This window comes from Schistocerca serialis, chromosome 4, assembly GCF_023864345.2.
Source record: "Schistocerca serialis cubense isolate TAMUIC-IGC-003099 chromosome 4, iqSchSeri2.2, whole genome shotgun sequence".
Lineage (NCBI taxonomy): Eukaryota > Metazoa > Arthropoda > Insecta > Orthoptera > Acrididae > Schistocerca > Schistocerca serialis.
Window position 1 is genome coordinate 15,889,126 of NC_064641.1, and position 20,798 is coordinate 15,909,923.

Here is a 20,798-nt window from a genome sequence, read left to right on the forward strand (position 1 = left end):
GTTGCATTGCCAAGCAGGGTCCCTTCCTTTTCCGAAATGAACCCGAGTGTCGTTGAAATTCAAACGCCAGCATAATTCCATTTCACTGCTTTAATTTCAAAGTTCAATTCAAGCATTAGCTGGCTACAATAGTTAGATTACACAAGCACAAATTAAGAGTGCGAGTTTTGTTACCGTATTTTAGCTTACCTGTGACTGCAGCTCAGCTTGGTACGTACTAAATTTTACTATTGTTAATTGTTCAGAATCGTTTAATTCAAGTTCAAAGTTAAATCTCTTATTTCTAAATTGCGTAGATTCAAGTAGTTTTTGAAATGATTGATGAGGTAGTCCAAGACTAACCGTATTTTACTGAATTTCGATGTGCTTCAGAAAGAAAGCTCACTATTAACTTCAGTCACTAAATTAACTTTCGATTTTCCGGTTATTAATTCTTTTGCTAAATTAAGTCAGGGTGTAGCGAAATTTATTACTTCTGACAAACTTTCAGTTTTCACACTACACGTGTCAACCTTCAGTTGCCACGCTTCTAGTGTTAATTATATGTGTAATAACCTTTCTTTTTCAGTTACTATAGTAATTGTCCTTAGGACTGGCGACCGTGATTTCCCCCAAATCTCAAATATCTAATTACCGCTAGTTAATTGTTAACGTAACGGCCGCACATTTACTTTCTTTATTAACTTTACCCCTTTTCAAAATTAATTTCCACCAGTTTCATTTGCATTTTTCCTTTCATTTAGATGTAACCCTTTCCTCCCTCTTTACCGACAGGTTAACTTCGGTGACGATTGCTTTTCCAAAACTCCCATTAGGTACACGCGGTTTCATTTTTCACTGTCATTAAGGTCGGTAAGTGAGGGGGGAGGTTACACACTACAGAGGTGGCGGAAACGAAGAATGAAATTCGCCATCACATTTCGTAGTGTCTCAACCGAAATGGATTCACATGCCACAGAGATCGCCGATTCAAGCTCGTCCAGCGTGGCGGGATGCTTCGGGTAGACCATGTCTTTCACTGTGCCCCACAAAAAAAAAGTCACAGGGAGTCAAATCCGGCGAATATGGAGGCCAATCCATGCCTGCACCAGTAAATTTGGGATATTCCAAAGCAATGACTCGATTCCCGAAGTATTCCTCAAGAAAACGAAACACTTGTCCGGTCCGATGTGGTCGGGCTCCATCTTGCATAAACCATTCAGTACCTGGTCGATCCTCTAACGCTTGCTGTGTGGCGACAAATTGTTCCAAAATTGCAACGTAACGTGCACCAGTGACCGTTTCTCGAATGAGAAAAGGGCCAATAATGCATCTGCTGCATACTGCAGCCCACACAGTAACTTTAGGAGAATACAGGGGTTTCGCTTCGCACCAATATGGCTTTTCGGAACCACAAAATCGCCAGTTCTGCTTATTCACGTATCCATTCAGGTGGAAGTGTGCTTCATCTGTAAACCAGATGCAGTCAACATCAAATCCTTGTGAGCATCTGATTAGCAAAGGCAACCCTTTGTTGCACAGCTCGTACGGGTATGGCCTGGTGCGTTTGAATTTTGAATGGAAACGTGTGTAGGCTCTTTCTCAGTATTTTCCGCGTGCTGGAACGCTTCAAACCAGTCTCAGATGCAATTCTACGGACGGATGACATTGGATTTCGCTGAATAATTCCAGAAACTGTGGCGATGTTTTCAGGCGTAACTGCGGTTTGCTTGCGGCCAACATGCCCCACTAGATCATCAGCTACGCTGCCTGTTCGTTGAAATTTTGCGAAGAGCGTACGGATGGTTTTCGCATCGGGTCCTTTTAGAACATTAAATCGTGCTTGAAAACGTCGCCTTGTTGCCGTAGGACTCTCTTCTAACCTGTGGTACTCTAGCACCAGAAAAACGCGTTGTTCAATGGAGTACATGGTTTTAATCTCTTCCTTCGGTACGCTAGCCTCCTTTCACGTTTCAATAGTGGAACTGATCGCTCTGGGCTTCGGATCACTATTTATACTAGGCATTACGTATGGCGATTACAGCGCCATCTGTTAGCAGCTTTTGTAACTATTATTTCAAACTGTTGTACAAACTTCTTACAGCTTTCACAGTAAACATACCGTTTACTGCATTCCTCTATCGATCTTTGTTTTCGAAATATTTAATTTTGAAATCAGGGAGTCCTTTTCTGGACATCCCGTATTTCTCTGTAAGAATTAGCTGCTTCAGCGTCTAGTCTAGTTACACTGCGGGGGCGGGAGACTGAAACCAGAGCTTAAGTCGGACTTTTCTAATTCTACACAATGCTCAACAGCCAAAGTACATTGAATAGGGGTGTGGCTAGTACAGGGTTATTACAAATGATTGAAGCGATTTCACAGCTCTACAATAACTTTATTATTTGAGATATTTTCACAATGCTTTGCACACACATACAAAAACTCAAAAAGTTTTTTTAGGCATTCACAAATGTTCGATATGAGCCCCTTTAGTGATTCGGCAGACATCAAGCCGATAATCAAGTTCCTCCCACACTCGGTGCAGCATGTCCCCATCAATGAGTTCGAAAGCATCGTTGATGCGAGCTCGCAGTTCTGGCACGTTTCTTGGTAGAGGAGGTTTAAACACTGAATCTTTCACATAACCCCACAGAAAGAAATCGCATGGGGTTAAGTCGGGAGAGCGTGGAGGCCATGACACGAATTGCTGATCATGATCTCCACCACGACCGATCCATCGGTTTTCCAATCTCCTGTTTAAGAAACGCCGAACATCTTGATGGAAGTGCGGTGGAGCACCATCCTGTTGAAAGATGAAGTCGGCGCTGTCGGTCTCCAGTTGTGGCATGAGCCAATTTTCCAGCATGTCCACATACATGTGTCCTGTAACGTTGTTTTTGCAGAAGAAAAAGGGGCCGTAAACTTTAAACACGTTAACTTTTGGTGAATTGCGAATTTGCTGCACGAATGCGTGAGGATTCTCTACCGCCCAGATTCGCACATTGTGTCTGTTCACTTCACCATTAAGAAAAAATGTTGCTTCATCACTGAAAACAAGTTTCGCACTGAACACATCCTCTTCCACGAGCTGTTGCAACCGCGCCGAAAATTCTAAGCGTTTGACTTTGTCATCGGGTGTCAGGGCTTGTAGCAATTGTAAACGGTAAGGCTTCTGCTTTAGCCTTTTCCGTAAGATTTTCTAAACCGTCGGCTGTGGTACGTTTAGCTCCCTGCTTGCTTTATTCGTCGACTTCCGCGGGCTACGCGTGAAACTTGTCCGCACGCCTTCAACCGTTTCTTCGCTCACTGCAGGCCGACCCGTTGATTTCCCCTTACAGAGGCATCCAGAAGCTTTAAACTGCGCATACCGTCGCCGAATGGAGTTAGCAGTTGGTGGATCTTTGTTGAACTTCGTCCTGAAGTGTCGTTGCACTGTTATGACTGACTGATGTGAGTGCATTTCAAGCACGACATACGCTTTCTCGGCTCCTGTCGCCATTTTGTCTCACTGCGCTCTCGAGCGCTCTGGCGGCAGAAAGCTGAAGTGCGGCTTCAGCCGAACAAAGCTTTATGAGTTTTTCTACGTATCTGTAGTGTGTCGTGACCATATGTCAATGAATGGAGCTACAGTGAATTTATGAAATCGCTTCAAGCTTTTGTAATAGCCCTGTACTTGTATATAACTCTCATTACATGGCTGATGACGTACGCAACAGCAGCCTGGGAATACCCAACACCAACAGATCTTCGACCCCTGCACATGATTAATTGTGAACAATATCCCACGACACAACCGCAACAATGGACCACTCCATTGTACAGTGATACGAGCCGCTCGAATGCTCCACGTATCTCGCTACGTGCTTCGCATCACACGTTCCTACACGCTTCACTCGTAAAAATAATCTCCTGGCGAACTTCGGCTCGGCTCGTAGACAAGACACGCTGACTAAACACAACCTGTATATATTCGTCGTCCGTTGCTCATTTAGGTCAAAAACATAAAATTTTAATATTCATTGTATCTTTACGCATCCTCATGTATCGTTTATTTTGCGTGCATTACCTGAAGAAGAAGAACAGCGCAAAACAACTGAGGGCGGCAAACGAGAGGGAATAGTTCCAATTGGGCAGCGCCCAAGACACCAGACCAGCGAGCACCACTCCAGCGGCCATGCTGCAGGATGCGTAGCAGTTGATCGCAGTGCGGTGCTTGATGTCAGTCAGCTCCAAGCCTGAAACACGAGAAAACGTCATCATGTGCTTTCAGTCTTCGGTATCAAATAACACAGACTTCACTTCAAAGATGTTCCTGTGACGTTTCGATAATTTACTTGCGGCCGGCCGGTGTGGCCGTGCGGTTAAAGGCGCTTCAGTCTGGAACCGCGTGACCGCTACGGTCGTAGGTTCGAATCCTGCCTCGGGCATGGATGTGTGTGACGTCCTTAGGTTAGTTAGGTTTAAGTAGTTCTAAGTTCTAGGGGACTGATGACCACAGAAGTTAAGTCCCATAGTGCTCAGAGCCATTTGAACCATTTTGAATTTACTTGCGAGAGAGACACAATAGCAGTATGTATGGTTCCACAACAACAAATTTTTTACGAAAGCCCTCAACTGCAAACGAGCAGAAATTGCTCAGCCAGGGACACTTGTTCTTTGGCGATTGTAGTGAGAATGTTATTCACATTGAAACTGTTATTTCGTTTGCGGGCTGTTGCCGTCAGTTTTCAGGAGTTTTGGTTTATTTCTTGACACGTAACATCAGTCACATCTGCGATGTATTTGTAAGTCAGCTGGCTTATAAATATTACATATAATATCAAGGAAATTATGGCTAATAGACTGACCATTTACAAGACTGGCTTTTACATTGCACTTAATCTGCATTTAAAGATACAAGGGCAGGCCACTGTAGGTAGCGTGGCAAGTTGTTCCGAACGAACGTTTGTTTCAGGATAGCTCGCTGTACATAACTTCGGGAGTTGACATCTAGCGGCCTACCCAGGAGACACACGTGCCTACCGTGTGAAAGCTAATTTCAATATCTCTTACTGAACGCGTACATTCACCACCTATAATAATCTAAATAAAGGATGGTAGTTTTTGTGTAATCGTTTTCAAAATATGTATACTGCATCTAGAATGAAATTTTCACTCCACAGCGGAGTGTGCGCTAATATGAAACTTCCTGGCAGATTAAAACTGTGTGCCGGACCGAGACTCGAACTCGGGACCTTTGCCTTTCGCGGGCGAGTGCTCTACCAACTGAGCTACCCAAGCACGACTCACGCCCCGTCCTCACAGCTTTACTTCCGCCAGTACCTCGTCTCCTACCTTCGAAACTTTACAGAAGCTCTCCTGCGAACCTTGCAGAACTAGCACTCCTGAAAGAAAGGGTATTGCGGAGACATGGCTTAGCCACAGCCTGGGGGATGTTTCTAGAATGAAATTTTCACTCTACAGCTGAGTGTGTGCTGATATGAAACTTCCTGGCAGATTAAAACTGTGTGCCGGACCGAGACTCGAACTCGGGACCTTTGCCCTTCGCGGGCAAGTGCAAGTCTTGGGTAGCTCGGTTGGTAGAGCACTTGCCCGCGAAAGGCAAAGGTCCCGAGTTCGAGTCTCGGTCCGGCACTCAGTTTCAATCTGCCAGGAAGTTTCATATATACTGCACTTTGTTATTAATAGAAAGGTGGTGTGAAAATCTCAGCTTTCTAGCAGGCATATTTTCGGAGACAGGAAAATTTATTTTAAAGTTAGAAAAACTATACTTAACAAAGAAAATTCACCTGGGAACATTTATGACTTGTTTTTGGTTGTCAATTGAAATACTCACCTGAAGTATCAGGCTATATAATTATTTAATCGAAATTTAATTTTAAAATTTCAAATACCTTACAATTTTCGTAGTATGAAATCTAGAATAACTTCAGAAAGCACTATTAAAATCAATATTTATTTTGTTATGAGTTATGTGAGCCTGTGAGTAAACGAGAGTGTGTATGTGGGACATTCGTCAAACTTCAATATTGCATTATACAGGGTGTTACGAAAAGGTACGGCCAAACTTTCAGGAAACATTCCTCACACACAAAGAAAGAAAATATTTTGTGTGGACATGTGTCCGGAAACGCTTACTTTCAATGTTAGAGCTCATTTTATTACTTATCTTCAAATCACATTAATCGTGGAATGGAAACACACAGCAACAGAACGTACCAGCGTGACTTCAAACACTTTGTTACAGGAAATGTTCAAAATGTTCTCCGTTAGCGAGGATACATGCACCCACCCTCCGTCGCATGGAATCCCTGATGCTCTGATGCAGCCCTGGAGAATGGCGTATTGTATCACAGCCGTCCACAATACGAGCACGAAGAGTCTCTACAATTGGTACCGGGGTTGCGTAGACAAGAGCTTTCAAATGCCCCCATAAATGAAAGTCAAGAGGGTTGAGGTCAGGAGAGCGTGGAGACCATGGAATTGGTCCGCCTCTACCAATCCATCGGTCACCGAATCTGTTGTTGAGAAGCGTACGAACACTTCGACTGAAATGTGCAGGAGCTCCATTGTGCATGAACCACATGTTGTGTCGTACTTGTAAAGGCACATGTTCTAGCAGCACAGGTAGAGTATCCCGTATCAAATCATGATAACGTGCTCCATTGAGCGTAGGTGGAATAACATGATGCCCAATCAAGACATCACCAACAATGCCTGCCCAATCGTTCACAGAAAATCTCTTTTGGTGACGTGATTGCACAATTGAGTGCGGATTCTCGTCAGCCCACACATGTTGATTGTGAAAATTTACAATTTGATCACGTTGGAATGAAACTAAAATGAGCTTTAACATGGAAAGTAAGCGTTTCCGGAAACATGTCCACATAACATCTTTTCTTTATTTGTGTGTGAGGAATGTTTCCTGAAAGTTTGGCCGTACCTTTCTGTAGCACCCTGTATACTGTCTTCAGTAACGTGCAAGAGTTACACAATCCTGTTGTGAGAAAATGATCGTGGGGATTTATCCCCTTTGCTGACGACGTTCATGTCTAGGTGTGATTGCTATTGGTGCAGAGCAGCCAGAAAGTGAGCTGGAGTAAAATCTTTATCTAAAGAATATTTACAGAATTATAGTCTTTTCGTTTTCGTTTATTAAACATTACTATAATATTTGTATGTCAGATTGACGCAAATGCGTCTGTTTATAACGATTGGTGCAGACCAGTTATGGCCCAAGTATGATCACCAGCGAGTATTCTGATTGGCAGTCAATATGGTCAGCCAGTCAGAGTTGAGACGGTTACCGCTCGTTACCTGATAGTTACACTGGGAGCGAGGCTGGAAGAAGGACGTGGACGGTCATGTTACTAGTGCCAGTATAAATAATGTGTAAGATGAAGAATTACTTAGTGTTTGAGTTATTGGTGAACTAAGTCGATAGCAGTTGTTGTTGAGGATTGCTTGGCGAAATTTCAGAGGTTTTGACTAAATCTGTTGGACAGATATTCGCGTGTGAAATATTGGTCTTCATAGAATCTGCGTGGCGTGTTTCAGTATTCAACTACCGAGCATTTTTGTCGAGCAGTTTTTTTCTTAGAAATCCACAAGAAGGACCGAATGTAATAACTCTTATTAGTGGTGAAATTAATGACTGTGGAAACGTTGTTTAATTTGGGACGGGTTTGGACAGATTTCTGGCTGCTGTGTGTGTGGAATGTGTGTATGAATCGTGAACTGGAAGGAAATAGCCAGTAGTTTAAATGTGGACTGAATAGTACCTTTTCTTTGGTTATCAAGGACAAAATAAACATTATTGTATGGAAATTTCGGACATTATTTTCCAGAAGCCAATTCATTTTCTTACTGCCCGATAAAATTGGATGATAGTATTTCTATTGAACTTTCTTTCGTAACTAGAGTTGCGCGGCCTCAGTAATTGTAGATATTAGGTGGTGTTTTTTATCAACGCCACTTTTACATCATCTTGAAAGTATCTATGTTGCCGAGTGAAGGGACACTGAGCAGACGCCGTTCTGACGTAGGTGAATTTTAATTTGCAGTCTGAACAGTAACAACGACGAATAGACACGAGAAATTAAACCGCGACCCGCCGCAGCCACGACATTCGTAACATGGATGTGTTTCAAAGTTCGTATACTTTTAGTAGTGCATTAGGACAACGTAATGTGTAAATAGTAAGGCGTACTACTTAGACAATTCCGAGAAAACTGCAAGAGACGGCTTACGCGTCAGTGATGTCCCCGTGCGCTGCCATCCTGAACATGATATGACGGTGGTCATGTGGTTTGCGTTCAAGCTCCGTCATCGGTTAATCAGTGGCCCTTTCGCTGCTACAGAGACGTGATCCCCGCATTCCACGCTGTGCGCGATTTTGCCATCACTGCACTGCTCGCCTGTGCAGACACATGGTGTTCCGACTGCTTTGACACACTTATCATTCGATTTCACAGAAACTGTTTGGCCCAAAAATTTGATTTTTACACATCTTCTTGACTGATACCTTCCCCCCACAAATGGCTTAATTTTGTTTCGATGATCAACGCAGTTACTGTGCAGTATTGAATGTAGTAAACCATTGCACGAAATTTTGAAGAGTTTGCAGAGGTAAAAGTCCACAGCGTATACTTTCCGTATGGTCGATTTTAGTTGCCACTGGAAATTTCGAAAAATTACATTCAAACAAATAAAATTCATGAAGTGAGATACTTCGATATTGTTTTTAAATAAAGAAAATATTAAACACCAAACAAGGTTTGAACTCCCCACCTTCTGCTTAGCAGCCAAACACCTTAACCATTATGCTAATGCAACTCATCATCTAATACACTTCCTTGAGGACTTTAAAGCGTCACGCAAAATACCAACAAACACTGTTGGTATGACTATGAATTACCCACATTTCGTCGAAGTACATCAGGAAATAAACAATTACCGCTGTTCTTTATTGCGAAAAAGCGGTTAGTGAGAATGAATTTCCTTGATATCGCCTAAATTAGGAGGCTTATTGCTTGTTTGGTTTAATTAATTAATAGAATATGAAGCAATTGGTATGAAGAATGCTTTTTCCAAACATTCTTTCATAGAAAGTCTGCTATCAAGACATTGCTTTTGTTCAATTACTTTAAATAAAGTTTCTAAAACTGAAGACACTCATCCGTGCTCTGCACTGCACTCGAGCTCTGGCAATGTCGTTCTCTGTTCATTGGATGACTGTGTTTCGTGACGTCAGATGCGCAGAACGAACCTAAATTCGGCCGCCGTCGTAAATGACGCGCACTTTAGCAGTGGGACTGCAGACACACACAACTCCAGCCCGTCTTCCACTCGGCCCCTGGCATCGACGTGCACGGCTCGACTGGTACTGTCAAAGGTTTACTTTGAAGATGGAGTGGTGCGTCGCGGTTTCCAGAGATGAATGTAGATCCTGCCAGCACGCAAGTGATTTGCATTCGTCCAAGACAGACTGGCACCATCCCAGGGCTTATGGTCTGCGCTGCAATAACCTACAACTGACATTCACCTTTGGTGTTTATGCTGGGGATGTTAACCAGCAATCGTTTTTGGAGAATGTTGTTAGACCCATTCTTCTGCCGTTTTTGCAACAGGAAGGCGATGCTTTTCCAAGAGGATAATGCTCGGTCACTTACTGCCAGCGAAACTCCGTGTGCTCTGCAAGGCATGCGGCAACTTCTCTGGCCAGTACTATCTCTGGACTTACTTCTGATGGGGCATGTGTGGCGTACGAGGAGAAAAGAAGTGACTCGTCAGCCGACAACTCTTACAGAAGTACGTGAACAGGTCGAGCAGGCGTGGCATAACGTATCCCAGGACAGTATTCGCCATCTGTACGATCGACTGGATGCCGAGTCAGCGCCTGCATTGCCGCCTGCGGAAACTGCACCACATACTAATATCGGTGCTTCAGCATAGGCCGGTACCTGGTACCTCAGAACCGTTTTGCTGTTGATCTGTAAATGTAATAGTTTCATGGTCTGCATATGCACTGTTGCAACAATGAATCTTGGGTGACTTGGAAATCTCTAAAAGGATGTACTATTTTGTTCCAGCAGTGTACATTGTAGAGTGAAGTAGGTATTTATTATTAATTTAAGTTATACGAGGGTATTTCGGAAAGTAAAGATACACCGTACGCCAGAGGAACAGAAGAGTTTTGGCGAGCAAATTGGCAACACTGGTGTTAACCTTGAACCGTTAGTTTCTCCTTGCGGTCGTTCGGCAGTTGAACGTTGCTTCTGGTTGGAGTAGGTCGTGTTTAAAATGGCTGGCGTTACTTCTCGACGTAATCGCCTTGCAGACGTACACATTTTTCACAACGCTGACGCCATGATTCCATGGCAGCGGCGAAGGCTTCTTTAGGAGTCTGTTTTGACCACTGGAAAACTGCTGAGGCAATAGCAGCACGGCTGGTGAATGTGCGGCCACGGACAGTGTCTTTCATTGTTGGAAAAAGCCAAAAGTCACTAGGAGCCAGGTCAGGTGAGTAGGGAGCATGAGGAATCACTTCAAAGTTGTTATCACGAAGAAACTGTTGCGTAACATTAGCTCGATGTGCGGGTGCGTTGTCTTGGTGAAACAGCACACGCGCAGCACTTCCCAGACGTTTTTGTTGCAGTGCAGGAAGGAATTTGTTCTTCAAAACAATTTCGTAGGATGCACCTGTTACCGTAGTGCCCTTTGGAACGCAATGGGTAAGGATTACGCCCTTGCTGTCCCAGAACATGGACACCATCATTTTCTCAGCACTGGCGGTTACCCGAAATTTTTTTGGTGGCGGTGAATCTGTGTGCTTCCATTGAGGTGACTGGCGCTTTGTTTCTGGATTGAAAAATGGCATCCACGTCTCATCCATTGTCGCAACCGACGAAAAGAAAGTCCCATTCATGCTGTCATTGTGCGTCAACATTGCTTGGCAACATGCCACACGGGCAGCCGTGTGGTCGTCCGTCAGCATTCGTGGCACCCACCTGGATGACTCTTTTCGCATTTTCAGGTCGTCATGCAGGATTGTGTGCACAGAACCCACAGAAATACCAACTCTGGAGGCGATCTGTTCAACAGTCATTCGGCGATCCTCCAAAACAATTCTCTCCACTTTCTTGATCGTGTCGTCAGACCGGCTTGTGCGAGCCTGAGGTTGTTTCGGTTTGTTGTCACATGATGTTCTGCCTTCATTAAACTGTCGCACCCATGAACACACTTTCGACACATCCATAACTCCATCACCACATATCTCCTTCAACTGTCGATGAATTTCAATTGGTTTCACACCATGCAAATTCAGAAAACGAATTATTGCATGCTGTTCAAGTAAGGAAAATGTCGCCATTTTAAGTATTTAAAACAGTTCTCAGTCTCGCCGCTGGCGGTAAAATTCCATCTGCCGTATGGTGCTGCCATCTCTGGGACGTATTGACAATGAACGCGGCCTCATTTTAAAACAATGCGCATGTTTCTTTCCAGTCCAGAGAAAAAAAATGGGACGTATTGGACCATCCGCCATACAGCCCGGACCTTGTGCCCACCGACTTCCTTGTCTTCCATTACCTGAAGTCACATCTTGGTGGAAAATCATTCCACGACGATGAAGAGATCAAAGATGAAGTTGTAATGTGGTTCTGACAACAGGCGAGAACCTTCTATGACTGTGGGATACAAAAGCTTGTGCACCGACTTAACAAATGTTTGGATAAGGGGGGTGATTATGTCGAAAAATAACAAATAATCCAGTTAATAAGATGTAACTGATGTTTTCTAAATAAATTTTCTATTTAAGGACTGCGAGCCATTGTATCTTTACTTTTCGAAATGCCCTCGTATTTTATAAATGTTTGCTCTATGTTGTCTAAACCACACGTTACAATATAGTACGAATTATTTAAGAAATACATTGTAACAGTCATTTGAAAATTTTGAAGGTTGTTCTGTGATGATGGATAGAGCTGTTATTGTGATAATTCAAAATTTATGCTCAGTATGCTTTATCAAGTGATACTCTTATGACACATTAAAGTACTCAACTTTTTGAACTAAGCATTAAAGAGGCCCATGTTGTATCGTTCTTATACTTAACACAGTATGAAACTTGTCTTCTTGTTTTGTGCATTTAATCCTGAAAAGTAGGATTCCATCTTAGAGACTGAGTGTATGTGGAATGTTTGTGTGTCCACAGGGCACTGTGTATCAAAATTAGGTTCTTATTTTGTGCATTTAATCCTGAAAAAGGGACTCCATCTCTCAGGATTGAGTGTATACGGCATTTTTGTGTTTCTACAGGGTACTGCACACTACACACTCATCACAGAACTCCGCAGTAGTAAGATTCTGATGCTATTCTCTCTTGAATTAATTAAACTCATTCAAATTAGATGAATAAATCGTTGAGGAAGACACCAGTGTTAACACAATGACACGAAAGTAACTGAGAGTGAACCAAGTGCAGGACATGCAATGTAATGAATATGTGGTGAAAAATGAAAATCTCTTAAAGAACTCGAACTTGGATTTACTGCTCATAACGGCGACTGTATTCTCTTTGCTAGTATCTTCGAGTGAATTTTCTGCTCCGACTTACAGTCAGCTTAAAAGATTTTATGCTTCTAGTGTAATCATACGTACATGTAGTTTGAAAGTATTATGTTTCCTTTTTAAGTTGAAATTAGTAGTGCTTGTTTCCTTCATGCTCATTTCTAGTTTATCAATCAATTAGAAACTTCGTTGAAGTTTAGCACATAGTATGAGAAACAGGATCCTCACATGGCAGCTGCACTGCAGTGTAACACCTATTTTTGACCTAGTTTATATCTGTCTCGATATTTCTATGTCAATTTGTGGTATTGCTTATGTATAATGTTGTATCTGTCACGGAAATTCTTTGACTTTGTATACGTATTTCGGTTATGTGAAACTTTTGAACGATGTTGTTTAAATTATGCTTGTGGATTTAAATAACTACTGGAATGATTGTTGTGTAATATACTGTAAATGAGTTGGTCCACAGTTAGGGAACGTAGTGTTGAATGTAAAAGATGTGGGGAAGCAGAGCAGCTCCGAACGTAGCCTGGTAGAGTGGGAAAGGTGTGGCTGGCACGCAAGTGGCAAAACTTGTCCTTTGTGACGGGTAAGGAGTCTGGGTTGAGCCGTGCTGTGGTTAACACCTTGCTAGCAGCAGCGGATAGTTGTGGCTCATATTCCTGGAGTTTTGATGCTGGAAGAGCTTAGGGGCAGTGTTTATGGGCCTCGGATGCTGCATTTGCTAATACCATTATCATGGCATGGTTTTTGGCCCTATAAAAATATAATTTCGACGCCAAGAAAATATGTAACACGGCGAGGCCAACAGTATTGCTGTGATTCCATCACTGCCAGGTTCCAGTCACCAGAACCACCAGCCTTCCACTAAATTGTTTATATTTGGCATTCTGTAAATGGACCAGGTACTTGTGAAATTTGGTTGATTTTATAATAGTAATTGTGGTGTTGCTAAAAACTCTATCATACACCCGTGATTATCCCAAATCACAAACCTGGACAGGAATCCTGTACTAGCGAATTTAATTTCAGATGTCCTGATTTATTATGAGAAAGTGGTTCAGATTGAATTTAATGATGTGTTGTCATTTGTAAAGCCAATAATACTTTTGAGTAGGTAAAAAGACTGATTATCAAAGTGCATTTGTTATTTAAAGAGTTATAGTTTGTTATGCTTTAATAAATTAATAATTAATGATAACAATACTTTCCATTTCTCATACATGCTGGTGTGGTTTTGTTAATGAGCATGGTTCTTCAAACCATGAAAGTTTAAGGGTCCTAGGGTATTAGTCTAGCTAGTTAATGAAGCAATGCAAAGGCTTGCTTCAGAGCCAGTGAAGTTAGACTTGTATTCTGTTTGGATGCTTCAAACTGAGTTTAAGAAAGAAATAATTACTATGTTATCTACTCTAATGCAAGTTGGTTATAGCACAGGCATAGAGACCCCGTACTAAGCGATGAAGTTATTGATTACGATCATTAGCAGACCCCCTGATTTAAATTCAGAATCATTTCAAGCTTTTCCCTGTTCGGTATTGGTACTAGTTTGATTTAACTGGTTTTATGAACTGTTACAGCTGGTTCATTTAAGGTACATGTTATTGAGAGTCATATGCTACTGTTGACTATCTCATTGGCCATTTTCTTGTTAGTAGCACATTTATCTGCAAGGTTGGGTTACTGTGTTGTAGTAGGAACAGATGTAACGAAAGACTTTAGTGTGTGTGTCAACGAAGGTTAGGTTAGCCTTGTGCTTTATCATTTTGCTTGACACAAGAAACCCTAATTAGGCTAGCGACCGCTCTTAATATGTAGTGTTACAACTTTTGTGCTGGGAGAACGTCTGTTCCTGATCCACCGTTTGCTATTGGTTATACTCTGCTGGAGTGTTTCGGAAACGAATCCCAATTTGATTGTTCTGTTTCTATTATTTTATCTCAAGGTCAACTTATCAAAAATTCCTCGCAGAGGTATAACGTTAGCAGCGATTGCCGTTAAAGGTCGTCGGTGGAAGCGTTAAAGTAGGAATTGAAAATAAATTAGACGTAACTGTGGGAAGATGCTTTGGTGACGTGTTCTGTGATCATTGTGTTAACGTATATCCATCGTGCACCGCTTTAAGGACTTCATAAACTGTAGCAGATGCCTGTCTCTCTGAGACATACCAAATCACATCCTTTGGGAAGTAGTATGCTGGAATGGGTGGAAGTTACGTCAACATCATTGCTGACACATATGTATCAGTCTCATGTCTATAAGGATGAGCTGAATGATTATGTTCACAGCAGTAAGAGACCTAAAGAAGTTACCAAACAAGTTCATTCAGAAAAAAGTGAATTTTACAGCAGCTTCAGCAAATCAGATGATGTCCTTGCCTGGTTCTTCAGCACTTATATGGAACCCCTGTTGCAAAACTTTTACCTACGTCACAATGAAGAAGATCCTCCAAAGGGTGGCTTCCCTCTTCGTACAGCTGCTTTTGACTGAGCCTAGTCAAGGGTACGATATTAACAAAGACACTCCTCAACGCGGTCTTCACATGGGTCAATGGATAACATTCTAGCAACAAATCGTAGATACTGAACCTGTTTTAGGATACCAATGGGATATTTCAGAAGCGCATCGCGCTAGTCATCGATACGCTACCTGAACCTCACAGACAGTTTAAGATAGATATTTCGTCTGTCATACGGACAGAAGAGTGACAGAGCCGATGGAGAAAAGGCCATCAAAGACAGCAGAAGAGAGCTGACTAAACTTGAGAAATCAGAATCTACACCTGTCAGGGCCAATATAAACAACAGCACTTAATATAGCGCCGCGTGCCATTACTGCTGGAAACCTTATCGGTAAACGTCCCGTTTGGAACTGACGTTTGGAACAAACACTTATTCGTAGGGCCACACACTGGGGTCAGACACCCGCTCGTTTGGACACAGCCTACCGAGGTGGCTGGAATCTGATGGATCGCTAAACCAGTAAGCAACGCCACATCCGCAATCCGCCAGGACCGAGTACGTTGTTCTCGATGGTGAGTATTCATCGGAGGTGAGGGTATCGTCTGGAGTGCCCCAGGGAAGTGTGGTAGGTTCGCTGTTGTTTTCTATCTACATAAATGATCTTTTGGATAGGTGGATAGCAATGTGCGGCTGTTTGCTGATCATGCTGTGGTGTACAGGAAGGAGTCGTCGTTGAGTGAAACCCAGCTCGCGCTATTCGTCCACGAGACTCAGACGGCCATAGACACGGGTTCCCGGGTAGATGCCATGTTTCTTGACTTCCGCAAGGCGTTCGATACAGTTCCCCAAAGTCGTTTAATGAACAAAGTAAGAGCATATGGACTATCAGACCAATTGTGTGATTGGATTAAAGAGTTCCTAGATAACAGAACGCAGCATGTCATTCTCAATGGAGAGAAGTCTTCCGAAGTAAGAGTGATTTCAGGTGTGCCGCAGGGGAGTGTCGTAGGACCGTTGCTATTCACAATATACATCAATGACCATGTGGATGACATCGGAAGTCCACTGAGGCTTTTTGCGGATGATGCTGTGCTATATCGAGAGGTTGTAGCAATGAAAAATTGTACTGAAATGCAGGAGGGTCTGCAGCGTATTGACGCATGGTGCAGAGAATGGCAATTGAATCTCAATGTAGACAAGTGTAATGTGCTGCGAATACATAGAAAGAAAGACCCCATGTCATTTAGCTACAATATAGCAGGTCAGCAACTGGAGGCAGTTAATTCCATAAATTATCTGGGAGTACGCATTAGGAGTGATTTAAAATGGAAAGATCATATGAAGTTGATCGTCGGTAAAGCAGATGCCAGACTGAGATTCATTGGAAGAATCCTAAGGAAATGCAATCCGAAAACAAAGGAAGTAGGTTACAGTACGCTTGTTCGCCCACTGCTTGAATACTGCTCAGCAGTGTGGGATCCATACTAGATAGGGTTGATAGAAGACGTAGAGAAGATCCAACGGAGAGCAGCGCGCTTCGTTACAGGATCATTTAGTAATCGCGAAAGCGTTACGGAGATGATAGATAAACTCCAGTGGAAGACTCTGTAGGAGAGACGCTCAGTAGCTCGGTACGGGCTTTTGTTGAATTTTCGAGAACATACCTTCTCCGAGGAGTCAAGTAGTACATTGCTCCCTCCTAAGTGTATCTCGAGAAGAGAGCATGAGGATAAAAACAAAGAGATCAGAGCCCACACAGAGGCTTACCGGCAATTTTTCTTTCCACGAACAATACGAGACTGGAATAGAAGGGAGAGCCGATAGAGGTACTCAAACTACTCACCGCCACACACCGTCAGGTGGCTTGCGAAGTATGGATGTAGATGTAGATGTCGATGTAGATGTAGATGAGTGACTGTAGGAGGATACAAGATGACTTGGACAGAATTTGTGATTGGTGTAAAGAATGGCAGGTAACTCTAAATATAGATAAATGTAAATTAATGCAGATGAATAGGAAAAAGAATCCCGTAATTTTTGAATACTCCATTAGTAGTGTAGCGCTTGACACAGTCACGTCGATTAAATATTTGGGCGTAACATTGCAGAGCGATATGAAGTGGGACAAGCACGTAATGGTAGTTGTGGGGAAGGCGGATAGTCGTCTTCGGTTCATTGGTAGAATTGTGGGAAGATGTGGTTCATCTGTAAAGGAGACCGCTTATAAAACACTAATACGACCTATTCTTGAGTACTGCTCGAGCGTTTGGGATCCCTATCAGGTCGGATTGAGGGAGGACATAGAAGCAATTCAAAGGCGGGCTGCTAGATTTGTTACTGGTAGGTTTGATCATCACGCGAGTGTTACGCGAATGCTTCAGGAACTCGGGTGGGAGTCTCTAGAGGAAAGGAGGCGTTCTGTTCGTGAACCGCTGCTGAGGAAATTTAGAGAACCAGCATTTGAGGCTGACAGCAGTACAATTTTACTGCCGCCAAGTTACATTTCGCGGAAAGACCACAAAGATAAGAGAGATTAGGGCTCGTACAGAGGCATATAGGCAGTCATTTTTCCCTCGTTCTGTTTGGGAGTGGAACAGGGAGAGAAGATGCTAGTTGTGGTACGAGGTACCCTCCGCCACGCATCGTATGGAGGATTGCGGAGTATGTATGTAGATGTAGATGTAGGTGTAGAATACTCTTTCAGGGCAGTTTTGGCCCATCAAACAAAACTTCGCACTTGTTGCCTAGGCACCTCACGTCTACATCAGACATACGGTATTTGAAATCATATAGACTATGTAGTGTGACGTGTTTTCGGTCACACTGCTATCTATAATGTAAATATTTCTTTTAAAATATAATTAAATGGTTTTTACTCATTACAAACTGTGAAATATTTACAAAATGTTAATATTTTGTGTTTCATATTGAAAGAACAGCGGCCGGAGTGACACCTTCAACGAAGATAAGCGACTGCTGGAAGATTCCATTTTCCACCATTATTAACGTAATTGTAAAAATGAAAATATGAAAAAGATGTATAATTAAACTACTACAACGTTGGGTTGACATTTTTATTTCGTCCTAAAATCTTATTTGTCGTATGACCCAACATGGATCACGACAGCAATACGTTGTGTGTGACTGAGTTTATAATACTGCAAAATATGAAAACAAATATTTTATCTTGGAAATGTGAAGAAGTGAAATGGTGTGAAAAACTTATTTTTCCAAATTTCCGGTTTTTGTCTAGTACAAAAGTAAAACGCAAAAAGTGAAATAACGGTGTTTTAAGTTACTTAGTGAGATACATAAAGTATGATACATAAAACCAAAGACCATAAGGTAGGGCTTGTCGTCTACTTATTAAGGAAATATCTGAAACATAAAATGCTTGACAAAGATTAAAATATTATAAATTTTGTTTAAAGAAATGAAAGGTCGTGTATCTGTGCTGACTGAATCAGAGATTACAAATTATCAATTTAAATTGAACAACGTCTCTGGGATTGATTATAAAACACATCGCTGGTCGACGCTGTAGTACCGAAAAGAAACCATTATTCTGAGGCTTTTTCTTACATTGCCGTTGTTGTTGTGGTCTTCAGTCCTGAGACTGGTTTGATACAACTCTCCATGCTACCCTATGCTGTGCAAGATTCTTCATCTCCCAGTAACTACTGCAGCCTACATCCTTCTGAATCTGCTTAGTGTATTCATCTCTTGGTCTCCCTCTACGATTTTTACCCTCCACGCTGCCCTCCAATACTAAATTGGTGATCCCTCGATGTCTCAGAACATGTCCTACCAACCGATCCCTTCTTCTAGTCAAGTTGTGCCACAAGCTCCTCTTCTCCCCAATTCTATTCAATACCTCCTCATTAGTTATGTGATCCACCCATCTAATCTTCATCATTCTTCTTGTCTAAACTACTTATCGTCCACGTTTCACTTCCATAGATGGCTACACTCCATACAAATACTTTCAGAAACGACTTCCTCACACTTACATCTATACTCGATGTTAACAAATTTTTCTTCTTCAGAAACGTTTTCCTTGCCATTGTCAGTCTACATTTTATATCCTCTCTACTTCGACAATCATCAGTTACTTTGCTCCCCGAATAGCAAAACTCCTTTACTACTTTAAGTACCTCATTTCCTAATCTAATTCCCTCAGCATCGGTCGACTTAATTCGACTAAATTCCATTATCCTCGTTTTGCTTTAGTTGATGTTCATCTTGTACCCTCCTTTCAAGACACTGTCATTCCGTTCAACTGCTCTTCCAAGTCCTTTGCTGTCTCTGGCAGAATTACAATATAATCGGCGAACCTCAAAGTTTTTATTTATTTTCTATGGATTTTAATACCTACTCCGAACGTTTCTTTTGTTTCCTTTACTGCTTGCTCAATATACAGATTGAATAACATCGGGGATAGCCTACAACCCTGTCTCACTCCCTTCCCAACCACTGCTTCCCTTTCATACCCCTCGAGTCTGCCATCTGCTTTCTGTACAAATTGTAAATAGCCTTTCGCTCCCTGTATTTATCCCTTCCACCTTCAGAATTTGAAAGAGAGTATTCCAATCAACATTGTCAAAAGCTTTCTCTAAGTCTATAAATGCTAGAAACGTAGGTTTGCCTTCCCTTAAGCTATTTTCTAAGATAAGTCGTAGGGTCAGTATTGCCCCACGTGTTCCAACATTTCTACGGAATCCAAACTGATCTTCCCCGAGGTCGGCTTCTATCAGTTTTTCCATTCGTCTGTAAAGAATTTGCGTTAGTATTTTGCAGCTGTGACTTATGATACATCGCCGTACATATTGCGAAACTGTTTGAATTCGAATAACAAATATTCTCGGCAAGCAACCGCTAACAAAGAGATATTATACACACTCTATATACGGCTATGTAACCACATATATCTGCAAGAGACATGATGTTTATAACTAACCAGCATACAGTCACGTAAAACGAAGCGTATCGTGGTAACAATCAAGTAACCTATCCCAGGAAAGAAATTGGCCCAGGTGGCATTCATAACCCAGCTCATTCATGTATCATTAGAATATTTTACAAACATCAAGAATGCTGTCCTCAAACACTACAGCTTCCTTGCGTACTGGAATGTGGCCAAGGTCCTGATGTTCAGGAAAGCAGGAAAATACAACTCTCTCCCACAAAATTACTCACTCATCATCCAGCTGAGCCCTGCCAGCAGAGTTGTTGAGTAAATAATTCAGGAGCGCCTCACATGGCACTGCATCAACAATGAAGTGCTGAGCCCAGCGGAATTCCAATTCCAGAATCACCACGCCACAACACAATTTCTCCGTGTAGTAGCACGCATAACACACGACAACGACAAAAGAAGGACTAGAAGCATTGTTTTCCTAGACCGCCGAATGTATTTGGCAAACAGCTTCATATGCAAATTGAACGCCGCTAGAATTCCGCTCGGTTTCATAGGTGTCATGCACTCATGCCTCGCTGACAGAAGTTTCCAGAGATTCGAGGTAAACAGTCAATACTGCATGGTAAACAGGGGGGAGCACCTCGACGAAATATACTGGAATCCCGCGTGTTAAGCCTCCACGACCACGTGATGGTAGCCATACACACCGATGGCGTAACTATCCTGGCACAATACTAGACATTATCAAACATCATCTCAGCCTACAGACAGCATTGAAAACTCTCAGGCTTTGGCTGGAGAAATGATGAGTTTAGTAAGTGCAAGTTAATTATATTCATAAGCAGATCCTTCCCCCTTCCCCCCC

General features: G+C 42.4%; 1 protein-coding gene across 1 annotated transcript in view; it reads right to left on the minus strand.

Moving 5' to 3' along the window:
* LOC126473669 (solute carrier family 22 member 7-like) overlaps positions 1-20,798 on the minus strand; it is a 241,284-nt gene that overhangs the window by 73,293 nt on the left and 147,193 nt on the right. Inside the window, exon 6 of the mRNA XM_050100902.1 lies at positions 4,047-4,215. Within this exon, the coding sequence (XP_049956859.1) occupies positions 4,047-4,215 (169 nt within the window). The remainder of the gene's footprint in view (positions 1-4,046; positions 4,216-20,798) is intronic.